We start from the raw sequence: 19,593 nt of genomic DNA on the forward strand, positions 1-19,593 counted from the left end.
TCCTTCCCACCAGACACATCTTTATAGTGAGTTTCTAGAATAGAGGCTGGCTACTATTGTGTTTCACTGTACCTATCATAAATGCACTCTTAATTGGCCTTTAGGCAGTCCAAAGATAAAATGTAATTTATAGGAGGAATTTTTCCAGTTTCTAAAGTTATATCGCAATGTGAGTTTTTTGGTTCATTTTACCAGAGAAGTACCTGATCCCCCTGAGTCTCCCAGAATGAAGCAATTATGCGTGAAACAGGCAGAAAAAGAACTCTTAAATAATTTTTATTAGAGTGTGCTGATTATTTTCAAGCCAGATTCATGATTTCACAACAATCAATGCTGATACAGGAAATGCAATTTAAGTGGTATCACTCATTACCCACTCTCTCCAATAACAGTTACATATTTGGCAAGAAAAAATTCTACAACAGCTTCTCAGCTCTTGCTGTTTTACTTGGGGTAACCCACCAGCAAAGTTTAAAAAAAGATATTTATTTTATTTAAAGGCTAGACGTGTGCTAATGGGTATGAACCACTACTGGACATCCCCATACCACTCAGAGTAATTTCCTGGAATTTAGTGCTGATTTACAGACAAAAATCTTCTCTGCTCACAGTTTTTCTGTTCCCAGTAACCCTTCTGGCTACCTCCACTGCCTGGAGGCCCCTGACCTGCCTTTTACAAGGCTATCAACAATTGCCCTGACTTCTGAGCCAGCAGAAACACTGTAAATCTTTCCTAACAGGGAAGATGTGTTGGTATGGCAACGTGTGTTACAGCTCTGAAAAGTCTTTTTCAATGATTTGGAGTCAGACTACAGATTTGCCTTCCATACCTGCCTGCAGGCATGAAGTACATTTTTGATTTTACCCTCTCATGAAGCTTGTCTACTCATTGCAGAGCATGGATTCACATATCGACTCTGGATAAATGAAAAGAGAACAGTGAGAAAAGAAAAGGGGCTGATGAGAGCCTTCACCTCCATTTCCATAGCAGCCAAAATACTAACTACTATCTGAACAAGAACAGCAGGTAATTTCTCTTTTTCCCCCAAAAGGAGAAAGACAGGAAATAAACAACGACTGCTTGAGTCACACTTCTCTCCTTGTACATTACAGCCGAACATCACAATGTAAGAATAAGCTTATAGGGACAAGTCAACTTTTGCAGACCTTATTAATGTGCTTCAAAGAATGAAAATGCTATCTTTTACAGAGAACTCCTGCAGGCCTTAGCCAGGTTACCTCTCATTGACATCAACAGGAGCTTGCCTGAGAAAAGGCTGCAAACTTTGATCCATAAATAGGATCTTAGCACATTTCACCATGGAAACAATTGCTCAGGTTAATTCTGTTCTCTTCAAGACTGTAACAAGAACTGCAGTAGATACTTCAGAGATATCACATGCCTCGGTATTGCACATGGGGTTGAAGAGCTCAGTTTGGCTCAGTCCCAGTCACACTACTCCCCCTGACTGGCACTAAGACTGAGGTGAGCTGTCATTAGCATCTTGATTTCAAAAAGAGTACACCTGCAAGAAGAGAACATTGGTTGTATAGGAATGCTATACAACGTTCTACTACTCTGTTTCAGAAAAAATCTTTCCCAGAAACAAGATAAACGCAGCAGACTCCTCAAGGGGCATCCCGAACACCCCGATGCCCGCCGGGATCCTGTTCAGGATTCTCTCAAACCTGTACGGGTGCGTACAAATCTGCCGCAGCCAAAGCAGCCCCGCGTGCGGGCGCACCTCCCGGGGCTCCCCTACCCGCCGGTCCCTGGCTCGGCTCGAAGGGGTTAAGGCGGCCGGGACCCCCGCCCGCCGCCGAGCAGGCTCCTGACGTCAGCCCCGCGCACGGCGCAGCGCTCGGCGCGGCGGCGGCGGCGGCGGGCGGAGGAGACCCGCGGCGGGCGGGCGGCTGCGAGCGGCCGGGGCTGCGCTTGGCCGCGGGGCCGCCGCCCGCAGCCCCGCCAGCATGTCCGCCAAGGAGCGGCAAAAGGGCAAAGTGACCAAGGACAGCGTCACCCTACTGCCCTGCTTCTATTTCGTGGAGGTGAGTGGCCGCTGCGCCGAGCCGGCTGGCCGGGGGCTGGCGGGGAGCGGTGCGGAGCCCATCCGCAGGGAACGCGGTGCGCCCGCGGACAGCGAGCTCGCCTCGGTGCGCTGTCCGCACCGTCTGATGCAAAACCCTTACGTGATGGTTTGCATCGCCGAAATCAGCATCGAAGCTCCCGATGAGGAGCAGGCGTAAATCAATCTCGTCTTTCGAGCCTTTTGAAGCAAGAATTATTTCTAAGAATTACTCAGAATATGAAAGGGTTACTCAACTAAATCGGGCTATGTGCACAGGAACCTCTCGGGAGGAAGACATGTTTCAAGAAGGGCTGGCTTCCAGGCAAATGCCGCTTGCATTGCTTCGATGGAATAAAAAATCACATTCATAAGGAAATGCTTAGAAAAATAGAAATGTTCTCAAATAGGTAATCACGGATATATTTCTGCTGGCCCCTGGAGTATGTGTTTCCTCTATCAGAGCTAAAAATGTCTGTTTGGAAAACAGAAGGAGGTTCTCGGCACATCTTCTAGGGCAAAACCTGCTATGGCTGCTCAGCTGGTAGCAGGTGGAGTTGCAGAGACACTGGCTGCTTGGTGTGTCACTTGGAGGCACTTAGCCTCCCTGGAAAGTACAGTCACTTGGGTACTTCTGGAAGATCATTAGTAGATACAGTTTAAGCTTAAAGAAATTGTTGTGATATGGATTTGTTTAATGGCACAGCAGAAAGAGGAAGGTAAAAATGTTTTATGGGTTGAGTAAAGTGTTTCATGTGATCCTACTCACAGCGAAGAGAGCCTGATGCACTTTGAGGTACCTAATTTAGGTAGGAAATAGATTGTGAAAATAATGTGAAGAACTTGATGGTAAAATACAGTGTAAGTTAACTATACCTGGCACTGAAAAGCATAAAAATATATAATACTTAATATACAAAAATACACAAATATAAACTTAGGGTGAAATATAAAACAAAATATATTTTCTCTCAGGTGTATTTGCAGGGCTTTGGAGGTTCTCTAGAAGGTAGAATGGGGTTGGGCTCAGAAGGAATTTTAGGTAACAGTGGGGTGTTTCTGTTCTGTAAGCAGCTGGATGTGGTCAGCACCTAACACTAAGCTGCACCAATTGCAAAGCTTAACAGGCATTGGTTATATGGAAGCATCAAGCTCATACTGTCAATGTGATTAGTCCTGCTCAAGAAAAGCCCTTTGATGCCATATATCTTGTATTAGCTTTTGCATAGGAGGGAGAGGACAAGCTTGGAGAAGCCCCTAAGAAAAGGTAAGGGGCTTCTTCACTCTGTGTGCTCTCTTTGCTGCTTTGGGAATCCGGACAGGAAGGGAGGTTGCTGTACCTCAGCCTGAGCAGGACTCTAATGATGGAAATGATGTAGAGGTCCTGCAAGACACAACCCAACTTGTGCTGTTAGGTGGGCTGTGCTTTGGCCTGCAGCAAGATGGGATGAAATGCAGAGCAACAGCACAAAGTGTGTGCCTGCTGCTCTTAAGAGTTGCCTTATGTAAGACAACTGATTGCATACATATACTTTCCCTAGAAGCTCCCTGCAGCTGTTACAAGGGATAAGGTAAAGGATTCTGTGAGCAGTGAAGAACCTACACTGAGCTCTGCTTACAGTTCCCAAATGAGGCAGGCGAGTTTTCCACTCAGGTCTGGACTGTTAGCTCCCTCAGCAAGTCATTTCAAGCTTCATTTAAAAACAGGTGGAGATCTTTTCAACACCAGTTGCTGTGAGGGAGTCAAAGTCCTCAATTAACAGAAAGGTGTCCTAATGAACTTTTAAGACTTCTATATTATTCAGTCACAGAAGCAGTCAAGACCCTGTGTGAGCCCTTCCCTACCAGGAGTCATTTCTAATTATTGAACTGCAGACTTACAGCCCCTCTTGAACTGAAAAGTAAAAGCAACATCAAGAGAAAAAACTGGCTGCAATACACCTGAACCTGAACCTAAACGTTGATTAGGAAACTTTTTGATGTGTTACCAGCTCTGTCCCATTACATAGCATTTGAAACCATTTCCCACTTCTCAGTTGAGTACTCAAATCACTTGGATGAAAGGGTAACAACAGTTCATGTGGTACTTGAAAGGAGCATGTAGCTCGTGTTCCCTGTGAATGCCCACTCTCTGTTTGCACACATGCACACTGATTCCAATCAGACTAATGAGAATGCCTTTCTAAAGCTTTGGAGCACAGCAAATGCCAGCACTTCAGCAGCATCAGGGAAAGGACATGACTTCAAATCTTCTGTTGTGATTGGCTCAAACAGAACCAGATTAAGTTGTACTCCATAAAGAGGGATTTATTCAGAGATCATTTAATTGCAATGAGAAGTTTGCAAGTGTAGGGGATAGAGGAGTCACTCAGTGTGGTTGACAGGCATTACCATGTCGTAAGGATTTCCAATGTAAGCAGGAGGTAAGGTCCTAATGCAATCCAACAACAGCCAACTATTTAAACTCAAAACTTCCCTACTTTAAATAAGGCTTTCTGAGTTTTAAAGCTTTTACTTTCAAAAATGGATGATAAGAAACAGGCTTTCAACCTCTTGCCTTTGAATGCTGTCAATTCTTTTATGTGTTTTTTTTTCTTTTGGCATTCATCCTCTTTTATTTTCCCTCTCCTGATCATAGCAGACAGTGCCTTTCCACTCAGAATTGCAACAAAAAAACCCCATAGCCCATTAAATTTCCACCTTCAAACAAGAAAAGTAGAGCTTGCTGACATCCACTTTCCAGCAAGACCTATTTAGAAGGTCTAGGCCCAAGGAAAAGCACATTGTTTAAAAAAAATATTTCTAAAAATGTGCTTGTTTTTTTCCTCTTCAATGCTAGACAAAAGCATAGACTTGGAAAAAAGATGTTGAGTTGACAGTTAAATTTTTTCCAGCGTGGTAGGAAAGAGATCTATTCATGCTATACAAATGAAATATGTTTTAAAGAGTGAAATTAGTGAAATAATACATGCAACAACCAAAATAATACAAGCATGCAGTACCTTAGAAACAGCAATATAAGTTCTGACACTAGGGGGTTTCAACTGTTAAGACCCTTAAGAATGTGTTATGAATGAGATTAATTCCAGTGAACAAATGTGTTTAGTGGCAGTGACTTTCAGGCTCAGATAAAAATATGATTACATAGAATGTAGGCAGGCCAACTGCCTGGAGAAAATGAGACTGAGGTGAGACCTCATAGCTGTCTACAGCTTCCTCACTAGGGAAAAGATGAGGGGCAGGTACCAATCTCTCCTCTCTGGTGACAAGCAACAGGACCCAAGGGAATGGCAGGAAATTGTGTCAGGGGAGGTTTAGGTTGGATATTACATAAAGATTCTTCACCCAGAGAGTGGCAGAGCACTGGAACAGGGTCCCCAGGGAAGTGGTCACAGCACCAAGCCTGACAGAGTTCAAGAAGTGTTTGGAGAACACTGGTGTCAGGCACAGGGTGTGACTCTTGGGGAAGGTGCTGTGCAGGGCCAGGAGCTGGATTTCAGTGGTCCTTGTGGGTCCCTTCTAACTCAGGACATATTCTATGAACTGATGGATAACTCAAACTGGCAGGTGTTTCCAACAAAAGAGTTAAGACATAAAACTAACATGCTCCTCTTAAGATTATTAGAGCTATTCTTCATTTACATGGCAAAAGCAAAAGGAGAATCAGGCTAGAGCTTTGAAAGACAGGGAAATGCAAAGGACAGCTTCTGAAAAATGCAGATGGGTCATTTTCTAAAAGCATTAGAGGCAAATATACATTATGAAGTAAATGTCAACACACTTTCAATTGCATGTTTTCAAGTTTCATGATTCATAAAATAATATAACTTGATGACTTATCCTATGTCTCGTAAGAATGTTTTAGGGGTTATTTTAAAGGACTGTTAATAGTTCTGCTTAGCAGAACTTCTGATTAGCACACACTCCCAAGAGCTGAATAATTTTAGATTGCCTAGTGCACACTTACCTGAAGGACATGGTAATCATCACCGTCAGGCAGCCAGGCCTCTTTTATTCCTAATTATGCTTAAGGCATTTTAGGGTTCTGTAGACTGACTGTATGGGTTATCTGAATTTCATTTGCATAGCTGAGAAAGACAAAGCTTTCCATGAAAATTCATAATCCCTCTGGCCTAGTGGGAATTACTTTTCATGGCAAAAAGTCTATATACTTCTGGGAGGCCTTGAAAATGAGTATTCCTGGAATAAGTTATGGGTTTTGTTAACTGACTTTGTTTTCAGCATATTCAGAGTATATCATTATTATATTCGCTTGGAAAAGAAATACTGATGTCTTGAATTTCAATATCAATCTGGAAAACTTCCAGAGTTACATAGTTTCCATTTCTGGCAGAGTGGTCACACTTTGGAATCAGGACAGAAAGATTTCTCTTGGTGAAGGAAATAGTCTTTACTCATGCTCTCCCATTTCAAAAACTGCTGGTTTCAATCCTGTTCTCTTGGAAGTTGCATAAATTTTGCCTTTGACTTCAGTGGAGTTACTGCTTCATCCAGTGCCTAATATATCGGAATGCAAAAGGTCAAGGTGTTGTCAATCTGCATGACTCGATGCATTTATTCTCCAGCTAAATTGTGTTGCTCTAGCACAGCCTTCATCTGCTGGTTGTGTAACTTCCAGGGATTAAAATTGGAGATATTTTAGAAATGTCCCTCGTTCAGTTAAATTTGCTTCCTTATGTTGTCTTCTAGACTCTGTGTTATGAATGCATATGGATGGAGCTTTTTCTACATTTTCCAAGTCTCAGCCAGGCCTTAATCAGTTTGGAAACACTTCCTCCAGTAGTAGAAGACCACTTATTTTCTTTGTTCCCCAAAGAAGTTGGAATTCTCACCAGCAGAAAGCACAAAGATCTGTTATCATTGTAGAACTCCAGGCTACAGAACTCAGGAGGTCACGAGACCCCACTGAAATAACTGCATGTAGAGAATAACCACTGTATCTCAGTAACAGATGGTTTACTTCTTTTTGTTTCTAACTTACACTGAGAGAGTTGGACTTGAAACATCATTTGATACTCAGTAGCACTTCTTAGTCACATCTGGAACACTTTTCAGCTATTCAGCCATGCATGATCCACAATATTTAACGTACAATGACCTGCAAGTCTTGTATAGGTGTGACTGCAAAAGAAAAAAAAAAAAAATCAGGGGAGTGCATTGATTAGAATAAGAGAGATAATAGGCTGTAGGGCACAGTATAGTCATACTCCTCTCTAGATTGGTTTTCTGTTATACTTAAATTAACTGGGGACTGCACCCAACAAAGATCCCCAATGGCAGAAGATGAAATTAGCCCTTTGCTACTGTCAAAGTAGCATGGTATTTTCCAAATATGTCTTTTTATCTCGAAAGTATCAACCATGTGTGAGAGGAGAAGGAGAAATACACTTAGCTCTCTGCTCATTCAGCTGAGCTGGTCATGTGGCTGACTCTCAGAGGAGAGATGACAGATGTGTTTATAAAGCTGCATTACAGGCCAATAGCCTCAAAATATTAGGGGGCTATCCAAGACCTGAGGAGGCTGCTATGCATTCAGAGCAGCTGTATAATTCATTGGCCAAGTCGTCAATGTTGTATCCTCCCCTGTCACTTCTGTGCTTCTGGAAGAGCCGTACAGCCTAAACAATACCAGCTTTTAGCAGGAGATGACCACAAAAAGAGAATGAAAAGGGAGGTGTCACACCGGTGCCAAGGCACAAATGCAAATGGCACAAGCTAGGTGTCCTTTCTGGTTTTGGCTATGTGCTTGGCAAATGCAGAGTTTGAGTAGTTCTCAGTGAAAGAAGGCCCTGCTTCCTTTTCAGTCCAGCAACATCCTCTTGACCTAATACTTCCAGTCGTAAAAGAAGGCCTGAATATGTTAGAAATTAATGGAGATACATTTTTCTGAATTACTACCTCTTCAAAAATTTATAATCCTACCATCTGAGATCTTCTTTTATAGTTGTTAAAAATCTATTACTCTGGAGCCAAAGTTAATAAAACCCAGCATATTGTGGGACCTTAATGTGCACAGGAGCTGAGATATTACAAACATGGTATCTTGTCTGATGATCCTGTCACTTGAAAGTTCAGTTTGTAGGGAGTTCAGAAGTGGCTAAACAGCATGGGAGGAAGCCACTGGAGAAGGGCTGGCACCTACAGGATTAAAATTTTTTTGTATATATGGAAATCAGCATGCTTTAGAGAGTACAAAAAATTGTAGCATTGTGTAGGGACTGGCAGCTTTGTCCCTTTGAGATGGGGTTTTTGAAGAAACTTCTATCTGAAATTTGGTGAGACTGACCTGAAAACAACTGCCTTTTGCTGAAGTGCTGCTGTTCTTGATTTACCATAACATTGCAGCAGGAGCATCAAATAAATTTTGTAATCAACAGTACATGTAATATCCTAAATCTCATTGCATGTAGTTATTAATTGATTGTAACAATCAATTATTAATTTATTGTGATTATAATTCATGTAATCAAACAATAATAATTAAGATATGGAGTCATCAATTATATTTGAAGTCACACTGAAAAGAAATGCATTACTGGTGTTTTTGTGTTTTAAATTTGTCCCTGAGAATTTACTTTAAACACATATATTTAATATAATATATATGTAAAATATATAATATATAAAATTTGTAAAGTATTTATAGATTACTCCTGCCCAAAATATTTTTCTTAAACAATTTTTATTTTGCTGGTTTCTCCCTGTGTGATTGCTGCTTCACATAAATTTATAAAAAAAGAAAAAAAAGCATTTTTAGGGTTATTGTGCATTCAGCATGACTGAAATTTCTGAAATAGATAGGAATTGTATCACTGATAGATCAGCTCTGTTTTTGGTCTCACATATACTGAGACCTTTCTATTAAGATCTGGTAAAAGATAAGAATAATTTGAAGAGTTGCATGAAGATAGCTGTTGTATTTCCAAAGCTAGGCTGTAATTGACAGTCACAAAACAATTAAGTTAAATTCTGAAACCAATGCTGGAAATATAGGTAATTTAATTTTCCAAAATGGTAATTATAATAGATTTCAAAGACATCTGGGATTTGAAATTCAACTTAAGTTGAAATTAAATTGGATAGCATTCAGCCTAGGACAAGAAAGACCATTATATCGTATCTGTACATAATTTTCATAAAATTTAGACAATGGTGAGGGACAAGTACTTTAGAGAAAAGATTAATTCCTTATAGCTTTGGGCCAGATGAAACCTGCATCCAGAAAAGGGACAAGGAGCAGCAGAAACTCAAGTTCAGGCAGAAAAGCAAAAAGCCTTTATACAGATGGCTTTATACAAGCATCGTAAAGTCACCCCAAGACATTGACTTAAATTTCTGAAAAGACTGAATGCCTTCTTTTATAAGCCTGAGACATTTAAGAATAAAGTTTAGAACATAAATATAAATCTAAAAATCTCACTTTTCTGTCAAGCCAGTCCCCTACTCTACAGTCATCCCATGCTTAATACTCTCTCTTCAGGGAGTCATGGGCTCTCAAAAATGAGAAAATGGCAGAATTTGGCTGATGCCATTTCTTAATACTGACCTATTCTGGAAGGTCTTCAATCACAGCAATGATCTCAGTATTCACCCCGTCAGGATAAGAGAAACCTATGCTCTTTCCATTCTCTCCTCCTGTCCATTGTGAATCCTGCAGCAAAGTACAACAGGACAACAGCCAGGGTGGTTGAAAGCTGCAGTCACTGTTTGTAGCTGGATAAGGAACACCTTGTCTCCTCCAACCCACTACAGCCCTCTTTCTTGTCTCATCCATCTGCTGTGCCTTGTCATTTAGACCATGAATTCCTTGGCACAAGGACCGACATTTATGATAAATTTAATAGAATCTTCCACGATGTCACAGTCTTGTCATGGGAACTAAACATAGTTATTAATCTAACCATCCTTCTCTCAAAGATTTAGCTGATTTTTTTTCATGCTGGGAAACCAATGGCATTCATTTGCTCTCTCTTTGAGGCAATCCTGTTTATTTACTTGATTGCTTACAAAGATTCGCAATTCCCAGAAAACAAGAGAAACATCAGGAGGCAGCTCCCGTACTCAGGAACCCCTCACTTGCTGTGGAAGGGTTGCAGAACAAAGAATCTGACAAGTTCCTGGCCATCCAAGTCTAAAAATTATTTACAAAATATAAAATATCCAGTGTATCAAGTATCCCATAACCCTTTCTTCCAGCAGCTGGGCTAGTATTCTTTAGTCTGCATCTGGCAAATCATGTCTTGACTTCTCTGAAAGCTACATCCATGCTGCTCCTTCCTTTTCTGCCTACCTTTTATACAGGCAACATCACCACAGGATCTGGGTAGGAGTTAATTGTAAGAGAGGACACCCAGACAGTGCAATTTAGCAAAGCAAAAGTCACATAACTTCAACCTACAAAACAGATTCAGATATCTGAGTATGTGACATTCCATGGCTGAATTCTCCCAAGGCCCATGAATTTTAAGATGTTATTTTCCTGAAGATAAATAGGGACTTGTTGTTTAGTTAAATGCTGACAAATATGAGAGTAAAATATAAAACTAGCAGTGTACAGTTTTAGAGAATTAATAGAAGCCAGGGATTTCCAAGTTCTATCCTCTCTGATGAGACTTCCCTCCTAAGCCTTGACCTTCCACTGACGCATTTGCAAGACCACTGCTGTCACACCAGACCTGTATTCCTGCATTACAGAGAGTGCAATGTGGTGGAGTTGTTGGTGTAGGGTAGGAAATGGGGCATGTACTGGTACTGGAGAGCTCAAGGTTATAAACAACTGACCCAATGGTCAGATAAAGAAATGTAGAACTGCAACTGGCAAAACTGAAGGGTAACAAAGATCAAAAACAAGAATCCAACACATATGCACCATGCTACATATAGTAAATTGGGATGTAATGTGAAAAGACAGACCAAGAGAGGAAGGCATAAAAGTGCATTAGCAAACATAAAAATGAACCAAAGTGGCTCCTAAAGTGAGGAAGAATCCAAATCCCCATCAACATTATACTGCTCCTGAGAAAGGTTTTGAGATGCGCTACACTGCAGCTCATGTTATACTGAATAACTACTTGTTACTGCTAGATAAAAATACAAAAAATCATGCAGAGATGTACCATAGAAAGATATGAAAATAAAAAAAAATTAGCCATAGCCTGATTTCTAAGATTTAAGGACAAAGCCTGTTTGATGAGCCTGAGCCCTTGCAAACTCAGTATGAAACCTGCAGCTTGTTAGTAGGCGTGATGATATTGTATTTAGTGGGCTACAGCTCTACAGGTTCCTTATCTCATACATTCAAAGTCATGGAAAACTAATCTTAGGCAAGTTTTCAAAGAAGCATTTCCATGTACCTGGGGGTGCCCCAGCAATTTTGGGCCCAGAGATTAAGCAGTAACCAACTTCTGAGTTTTGGGCAGGACCAGCATGGTTTCCATGCACAGGCTGTGTCATATGACCTGGAGCAAATTGTGCTTGCACTGTGCATCCTGGACAATTTTAATCCTCACAAGTAAACAAGAAGCACCCCAAAATGACCCCCAGAGCAATCAAAGCATGTTCCACAGAACAGAGATGAACAGGCTGGAGAACTGTTATTCCCCACCTCTGAACTCTTCTCCCGGCCATCTCTTCTTTCAGCCCTCTGTGATCTATCATTGTGATAGGTATCCTGTGGCTCTTGGCCAGCAGAAAGATTTGTTACACGCCCCATCAGTTCAGAGAAGTTGTGCTGCTGAATGCTGCTTTGGTTTGTCCTGCACTATGTAAGAGAGGAAGTTTTCTCCTTATAACATCTCTGGGTGTTTGCATCCTTGTTGAACTCTTGGGAACAGAGAACATCTTTTCTGATGCTTGGACTATTCCTCACTCAATACAGCAAAATCTTTTAAAATATTAATAATGTTAATTATTATTAATAGCAAAATTCTGTGGTTTAATAAAGGCTTTTAACTTACAGTTTAAGAAAACAGCAAGGAAGGAAAAGACAAAAAAAACTCTTTTAAAAATATAAATAGACCATAAATCAAACTTTTTCAGTAGCCATGCTGATTATCCTTCTGACTTTAAGGCTCTAAGCTGAACAGGCTTTGACCATTCGGGTCAAACTCTGAATTTACAGGTCTAAATTAAAAGCTAAACAGAGATCTTTCTCCATTATCCATCCAAGGAAGTAAGAGTATAAAGACTTATTAGTCAGGATTAGTCAAGAATTGACGTTGGGGGTTTTATTATTCTAATTAGGCACAGGAAAATTCCTATTCCATTTTGTAATTAAAACAATACACATTCTACCACCTAATTATATTTGACATTTTCAAGGTGTTGGGAGCCGAAGTCTATAATTACAGAAATGCTGCTGCCTTAAGCAGAACACTCCATAAATATTCATATATTAAATAGCCAGTTATACTGTTTAGAAGACTTTAGAAACATTTGCCTTTTCCTTTTTAGAAAAGTTAGACTTTTAGAATACACATTTTATATTTGTATTTTTAAAAACATGGGGGGAAAACAGTCTTTTGGGATCTGACATACTGTATATAGCAAACTGACTACAGACCTCTTCATTAGTATTGTAAGCAGTTATGTCAGAGATTCATAATCTTTTAGAATTATATCTTTTCTTTAGCAGAATGGATAATTACAGTCAGAAATAACATGTGAACATGTACTGAAGCCATAAGACAGTAAAATGCAATTCCTAAAATGCCTTGATTTTTTAATTAATAATAGTTAAAGCTTAAATATGGTAGTTTTAAGGAAAAGTTATTCACTACCTTTTATTTTAGTGTTCCACAATAAAATACCACTTCAAATATTGCCTATTTTTGTTAGTTGAATACTGCCATTTAAATCAGTTGCCTGCCTAAAAATACTGTGATCCAATTAGAGTTTGCCTTGTGGCTATTGTTCAAGGAGAGACTTTACCTTCCAGATATTGGAGAAATGTAAAAATACTGAAGATGAAACTCTGAGTGCAAGGTATTCCATGAGTGGGCCTGCTCTGTGTTTTCATTCTGGGGAATTAACCTTTGGGGACATGTTGATAAAAGGGCATCATTTCTCAAAAGAAGGGACAATAGGCATCTGCTTGTTTGGTCCATTTAGCCTACTGGAATAAGTTTGTGTCTTGCTCAATGGGACATGGACCCTGACAAAGTCATTAAGTATGACTTTCAAATAGTTAAAAATAAAAGACATTGCAAATGTTTCAAGAGTTAAATGTAGTGCAGAAGGGAAGTTGAGAGCTCAAATTCTGTGCAGAATTTCAATGTCCTAGCAAGAGCAGCACAGAGCCAGTGCAAGCTCCCTGCACATCAGGACAGGGTATGCTGTGGCAGCCTCTGGGTCAAGAGGCCCCTTACACCAATCAGCAGGGTCTCTGGGCAGGCAGGTGTTGAGAGAAGGACACTCAGTTCCACAACAGTCTAAATTATTCCCAGAGTATGAAGAGTTCAGGGAAGTCCTGTTTCATCCTGCACATCCATGTAATGACTGGAAACAATCTAGGCCATGTTGACATGCTTTCATTATGGTCAATCAGGCTGCATCCAGCACGAAGTGAGGATTATATATATCATATTTTATATATATACATATACATATATAAAAAATATTTATTATATCATGCATCCTGCTAAAGAACTGGACTTCTTCCTGTGATGGGCAAGAAGCAGGACTTAATTTAGTGGCATTGCATGTAATTATTCCATACATATTTCTGTCAGATTATATAACAGTTATGTATTATGTGTTCACATAATATGTGTTACATGCTGTGTATGTTATATGCTGTACATAATATGTAGGTATAGTATAATATGTGAGTGCAAATATGGATGTGTTTGGGCTATACATTTATATATATATATATATATATATAAAAGTATGCACATATTTACTGGAGCAAACTTCCCAGAGGCCTGGTCTTATTTCTGTAATGCTCACAGCATGTAAGGATGCCAATCCACATTTTCTCCCTTTGTACACAATCACAGCCTCTATACTATGTGACATTACAATGCAATCAACTTGAACACAGATACAACCAGACAAGTGACATTCTTCCACTCACCACCCTCTTCAGATTCTGCTTGGAACACTTTGAAGACAAAACTCACCCTTTTCAAATCAGCACATCAAAGATAAGCTGTTCTTTTTTAAACAAAAACTCATATTAAAAGATGTTTTGATTAAATTTAGCAGGAACCCTCCTTCTTTAATCACCCAGAATTACATTTTATGCACAAAGAGCCTGAATTTTTATAAGCTCAATGCTTAAAAAACGGAAAATTGCCTGTTAATGCAAGAAACCATTGTTCCTCTTTCATGTAGAGATTTTATTCATCATTTTCTCAAAATATATATGGATCACATTTTACCTCTGCTTCTATATTGCATTGTAGAATGGGATGGATGACATTGATTTTAAACAATCAGTTGTTTTTGAAATGTGAACTGAGCATTGCAAGAATAATCAAGTATGCTCAAAATTCTTTTAGGACAATTGCTGTTTCTCATAATCTCAGATGCTCTTAACCATAGGTACCTCACATGCTGCTGGTCACCTCAGAATGCCCCAACACCCATCTGCCAGGGCTGCTCTCTTTGTTCACTTATAAACCAATAGCTTTAAAATGCCTTTTTGCTATATCTTCTCTTCAATTACTTCCTTCCACAGAGATTTAGTGGTTGATCCTGTGCTTTAAGGAGCTTGTGGTGAGCAGAGGTGAATTTGGGCTCCCAGAAGGGCCAACTCTGTTCTTAATGAATTAGTGGAAGTAATTGCAAAGGGTTAGATAACTAAATAGCTGGAGGATAAAAGAATTGTGAGCCATAGTCATCAAGGTTCTAAACAGACTGAGTCTTGCCAAAGTTAATTGCTTTTTTGATAGAATTGCGAAATGGATGTGCATTATCATATATTTAGATTCTAGGGAAGGACTGGATACTGGTTTTCATTAACTATTACTTTGAAACTTAATGCAAAATGGCTTTGATGTAAAGACTGTCGTACATGACAGAGAGTTGCTAAAGGACCAGAAAGGGTGATTGATGAATAGCAGAGTGCTGAGGCCCCACATGGGAGACTGCAGTCCTGATGCTTTCCTTACAAAAAAAATTAAATCAAAGTTTTTCTGTTAATGATTCATAGATGAAAAGGCTAAATTATATGTGCTAAAGATTGGGCTGGGTGTTTTGACTAGCTTGGTATACAGCAGGGTTATTGATATCAACTGAACAGTATTGTATCTCTAGAGAATTAATTATTTAGAGATAGTAAAAGAGGCCTGATAAGGAGCAGTGAGATATAAACTACAAACATCAAAGAGATTTATTAACAGACTGTGTTGTCTTCGCAGAAGCATTGCTATTCCATTCCCAATCAGTAATTTGTTGCTTTCTTCTCTTCTAGTTGCCCATATTGGCATCTTCTGTTGTTAGCCTCTATTTTCTTGAACTTACTGATGTCTTCAAGCCAGTTCATTCTGGATTTAATTGCTATGACAAGAGTCTGAGCATGCCATACATTGAACCTACACAAGAGTCTGTTCCCTTCTTGATGTTGCTTAGTCTGGTTTTTGCTGGACCATCAGTTACGGTAAGTTTGAAGTGCTACTGTCACTTAATAAAGATTTTGAACAGAGTTTCAGTTGCTATAATGAAAATAGCTCCTTTGGTTTGAGTTAGGCTGTAAAGTGTCATCCAGGCTAGTTTCCCTAGGATTTTAAAATCATGTTTCATTCTTCTGTAACAAAAGGAGATATATTCCTTTGAACATTCCACATAGCACTTCATCTACTCTCACTGTCTTAATGCTGGGCTTTAATTTTAAGAAACAGCATCTACAGTTGGATGAGAATGGTTTGAATCATTCTGTTATGCTGTCCAAATATTTTAACTTTTACAGACTGGGCATCTCCATACTCTCAGATACATAAAAAATGCAGGATTTTTTTTTTTCTGAAATGCAAGCCTTTCACAGCCCTGAACTTGCCACTTCTGTTAGAACTAGCTTTATTCAGAGAGAAGGTATATCAATCTTGTCAGTGAACTCAAATACATTTTCCCAAATAGAACTGAACCACCTCTAAATTATAAGTTAGTCATTAAGAGCAGGCAAAAGTGGGCTGGTTTAATCATTCACCCAAAGGGAGGAGATGATTTCAACAGAACAGAAATATCCTGTCAGAATGAGCAGATGGGTCAGTATTTCACAGAAAAGAAAAGTGGAAATTGTCATAGATAGATTAATAGATAGATAAATAGATAGAGAATTCATTTTGTCTGATTTTAGCAGATAGGAGCCTTAGTCTCACACCTGTCTGGCAAATGGAGAGAGAAATTCACCTTGAGTGGGTGATTCTATGCACCTAAAAAACACGATCAACCTTTTGAAAGGATCTCTTCCCCCCCTAACAGCAATGACTACGCATCTCTGTTAAGCACTTCTCAAAGGCCAGCTGCAAATATAACTCTGTTTCCAGCTCATCTTAATTTCCTTGACTTCAATCAGTTAATTCATTTTATAATACTACCCAATTTACAGTTACAAAATCTATAAAATGTGATGCCTGTATAAAAATTATCAAATGCTGTTTTCTCTTTGCTTTCCAGATTTTTTTTCTTTATTTGTCTCTTTTTTTTAAACTGAACAGTTCTTACTGCATTTGATTTTCGTTGCTTTAGAAACCATTTTTGAAGGATTTTGTACAACCAGCAGGCTAAAAATTATACATTTAGGAACTGGGAGCTAAGACTCTTAGTGATCCTGGTGCAAAGAATTGTTTCAAACACCAAATACTGTGATAAAAGCAAAATGTTAGTATTGGGGTTTGGCTGGGTTTCTTAAGGTGTCTGCTGACAACAAACTGGACTTCTCTGACACAGCTATAGAAGGATTCCGTCCAGGCTCACTTGGGCCACAGTAGGTGGGAAAACCTGGCTTTTACTTGAGAGAGTTTATGTTAAGCCTAGGCAATATCAAACACCTTAAATCAGGATAAAAGATGCCTTTTCCACTATAAAGTATTTGTTAAGGGCTTTGATTATAACTTAATTCTTTCAGCATTGCATGGCATTTTGCAATAGAAAATGTTATTCTTGCTTGAATCATTCTACACCAGTACAGAAAATTAATCAGAAACATGCCATGTGAGGAACTCAAAACCATGCTTGAGCATGCCTATAAAAAAGAAAGTTTGATAAAGGAAGTAAATTCCAAAGCTTCAGTGTATAATTGACTAAAAGCTGCAAGCCTTAGGAAGGTGTAGTTCATTTGTATTGGTGTGAGCATGAACGTGCTGCCTGTGTTAGAGGCTGGGCAGTGACAGTGCAAAATACACAACCTCCTTCAGTGGAGCACTGAAGGCATTGACTTGTTATTATTCAATAACACTTTGAAGTAAGGACCTAGGGGACATTTTTTCCAATCCTTCTCTTTTTATTTGGAAAAATAGGCCAGTGAAGCTCAGTGTAAAAAATTACAGTTGTGCCATTGTCATATTGTAGAGTTTTGCATTTTGTAAGTTAGTTTTCATAAACATTTCAATTGATAAAACACACTTTATAAAACCTGTAAAAGATGGGAAAAAAGGATGTGTGAGGAATTGAGGAACTCCAGTAATGTTGCACATCCCAGCCTCTGTCCACACTTCAGGGACTTACTGCAGTATGAGGCAGAAGGTCATCAAGACTCAACAAAATACAGGTGTGATTAAACCACATTTTAAATATTACCAAAGAGTATATATAAGGAAAAAAAAAATATAAAAAGTGTGCATGGGCAAGAAGACAAGCAAATTCCAGTGTCAATCCCTCTTTAAAACCTTATATAAATATTAGAATAGGACTTTTTCTGTGTCATTTTTGCTGGTATAATAATTTTCCCAAGACTGGAGAACATATATAAATCTATTCACTTTAGAGTAATTTTTTATACAGAAAAAAAATCTAACATTTTATGACTTATTTTCCTAAGCCATTATTACGCAGGAGTCTGTTTGGCTTTGTGGCTTTGTGTTTTGGTTTTTCCCTTTGGGCTTTTTTTCTCATTATTAGTAACTAGCAAATGCCTTTCAACAGGTCTGTTCTGTAGCCCTGAAGGGTTACAGAAATAACGACCTGTATTATTGATATATGTCTTATAGCTTGTGGCATAGATATGTATTCAAAAACTACAGGAGACTAAAGTGTGGAGCAGCTGGACTTGAAGAAATTATCAAGATAGATATTTTATGTCTGGAACATAGATACATCTGAATTGCAGCATGATTTCTATTTGTTTCAAAGAACTCTGAATCTGATCCTCTGATAGATTTTCTCTCTAGTTACTCATATAGAAATGTTAGGACCAGTTATTTAATCATATCAGTGAAGGTTCAAAGTTTTATCAGCCACTGACTAAAAATCTGCTTAGAGGTAACAGTGTCCTTTCCAACAGAGATCATGAAGCCATTAAATCACATTGATTTGGGAAATCAATTCTCAAGGAGAGAAATTCACTGCTGGCAGTTTCACTCCTACTGCCTGCTCTACTCTGGAAGTCTTTCTGTGGAAATGCCAGCCTCTGAATTTTCCTTGACACAGGCCTTGTTGTTTTTTGCTCTGTCACACAAGCTAATCCATCTGTCTGGTGTTTTCCCTGTACCAGATATTCCCTCGAACTTGGCTAAAAACTATTAGAGTTTTACTGAGTATTAAGTTTGGAATACTACTAGTTTCTCTGGGAAGCTTCAGCAATAAATTGATCAAATGTAGACAGACAGTAGTGGCAATAGTTCTCAGCTAATTAGAATTCCTTAAATAACCCTTACCACTGGCTTTTCCATGTCATAAGAGAACCTTCACTACTTCGATATTCCTAGTCAAGAAATTTCAATTTATTAAAACTTTAGCTAATAAAGAGTTAGACTAAGCTTTTCCACTTTACCTCCTTTTCTTAGGGTGGAGGTGTTAGTATAGATAACACCACTGATAATTACAGCAGATTCAGCATAATTCAGATGCTTTGGCATCTCATTGTATTATAAGCTTTGTGCATTGCATGGATTAGTTTTCAGTGCAGCTGTGGATAGGCAAAGTGAATCTACTTTTGCTGGTGAGAATTGCCTCATTAATTGCAATATTTCAATTCAACCCTTCCTCTGAACTCTGTACAAACCCTGTACAGAATTCCAATTACAGTTGTTCTATTGAACAGGGAAAACAATAAAATCTGAGACTGTAAATGTATAAATGTGTCTGGATTTTCCAGCAAGCGATACCATTTTTTATTTATTTTCTCCCTTTTATAAACTCTTGTCTAGGGTTTTGGTCATAATCTGTTTTGCTTGGTGTGTTGCAAGGGACCATAAGGACAGAACTTTTTCTGCTGCTGTGGATCTGGTTAAAACCTAAGCCAAATTAAACAAATACAGAAGAACAGGCTGTCACATAATTAGAAGCTGCTTGGGATTGCTAGGCTTGTGGCCAAGACTGAATGCTAAAACCACTTCAGGAGCAC

The 19,593-nt window shown here is 39.0% G+C and overlaps 1 protein-coding gene across 2 annotated transcripts in view; it reads left to right on the forward strand.

Moving 5' to 3' along the window:
* Positions 1 to 1,541: 1,541 nt before the first annotated feature.
* The window catches only part of PLPPR4 (phospholipid phosphatase related 4), a 31,938-nt gene continuing 13,886 nt past the window's right edge, over positions 1,542 to 19,593 (forward strand). The window contains exons 1-2 of one of the 2 annotated variants that reach the window (XM_088170035.1): positions 1,542 to 1,697; positions 15,505 to 15,690. In XM_088170035.1, coding sequence (XP_088026161.1) covers positions 1,557 to 1,697; positions 15,505 to 15,690 — 327 coding nt within the window. In that variant the 5' untranslated portion in view covers positions 1,542 to 1,556. Of the gene's footprint in view, positions 1,698 to 1,931; positions 2,050 to 15,504; positions 15,691 to 19,593 lie in introns of those variants that run through there. The other variant, XM_014884829.2, reaches the window with a different exon arrangement.

This window comes from Sturnus vulgaris, chromosome 9, assembly GCF_052056855.1.
Source record: "Sturnus vulgaris isolate bStuVul1 chromosome 9, bStuVul1.hap1, whole genome shotgun sequence".
Taxonomy (NCBI): Eukaryota; Metazoa; Chordata; class Aves; order Passeriformes; family Sturnidae; genus Sturnus; species Sturnus vulgaris.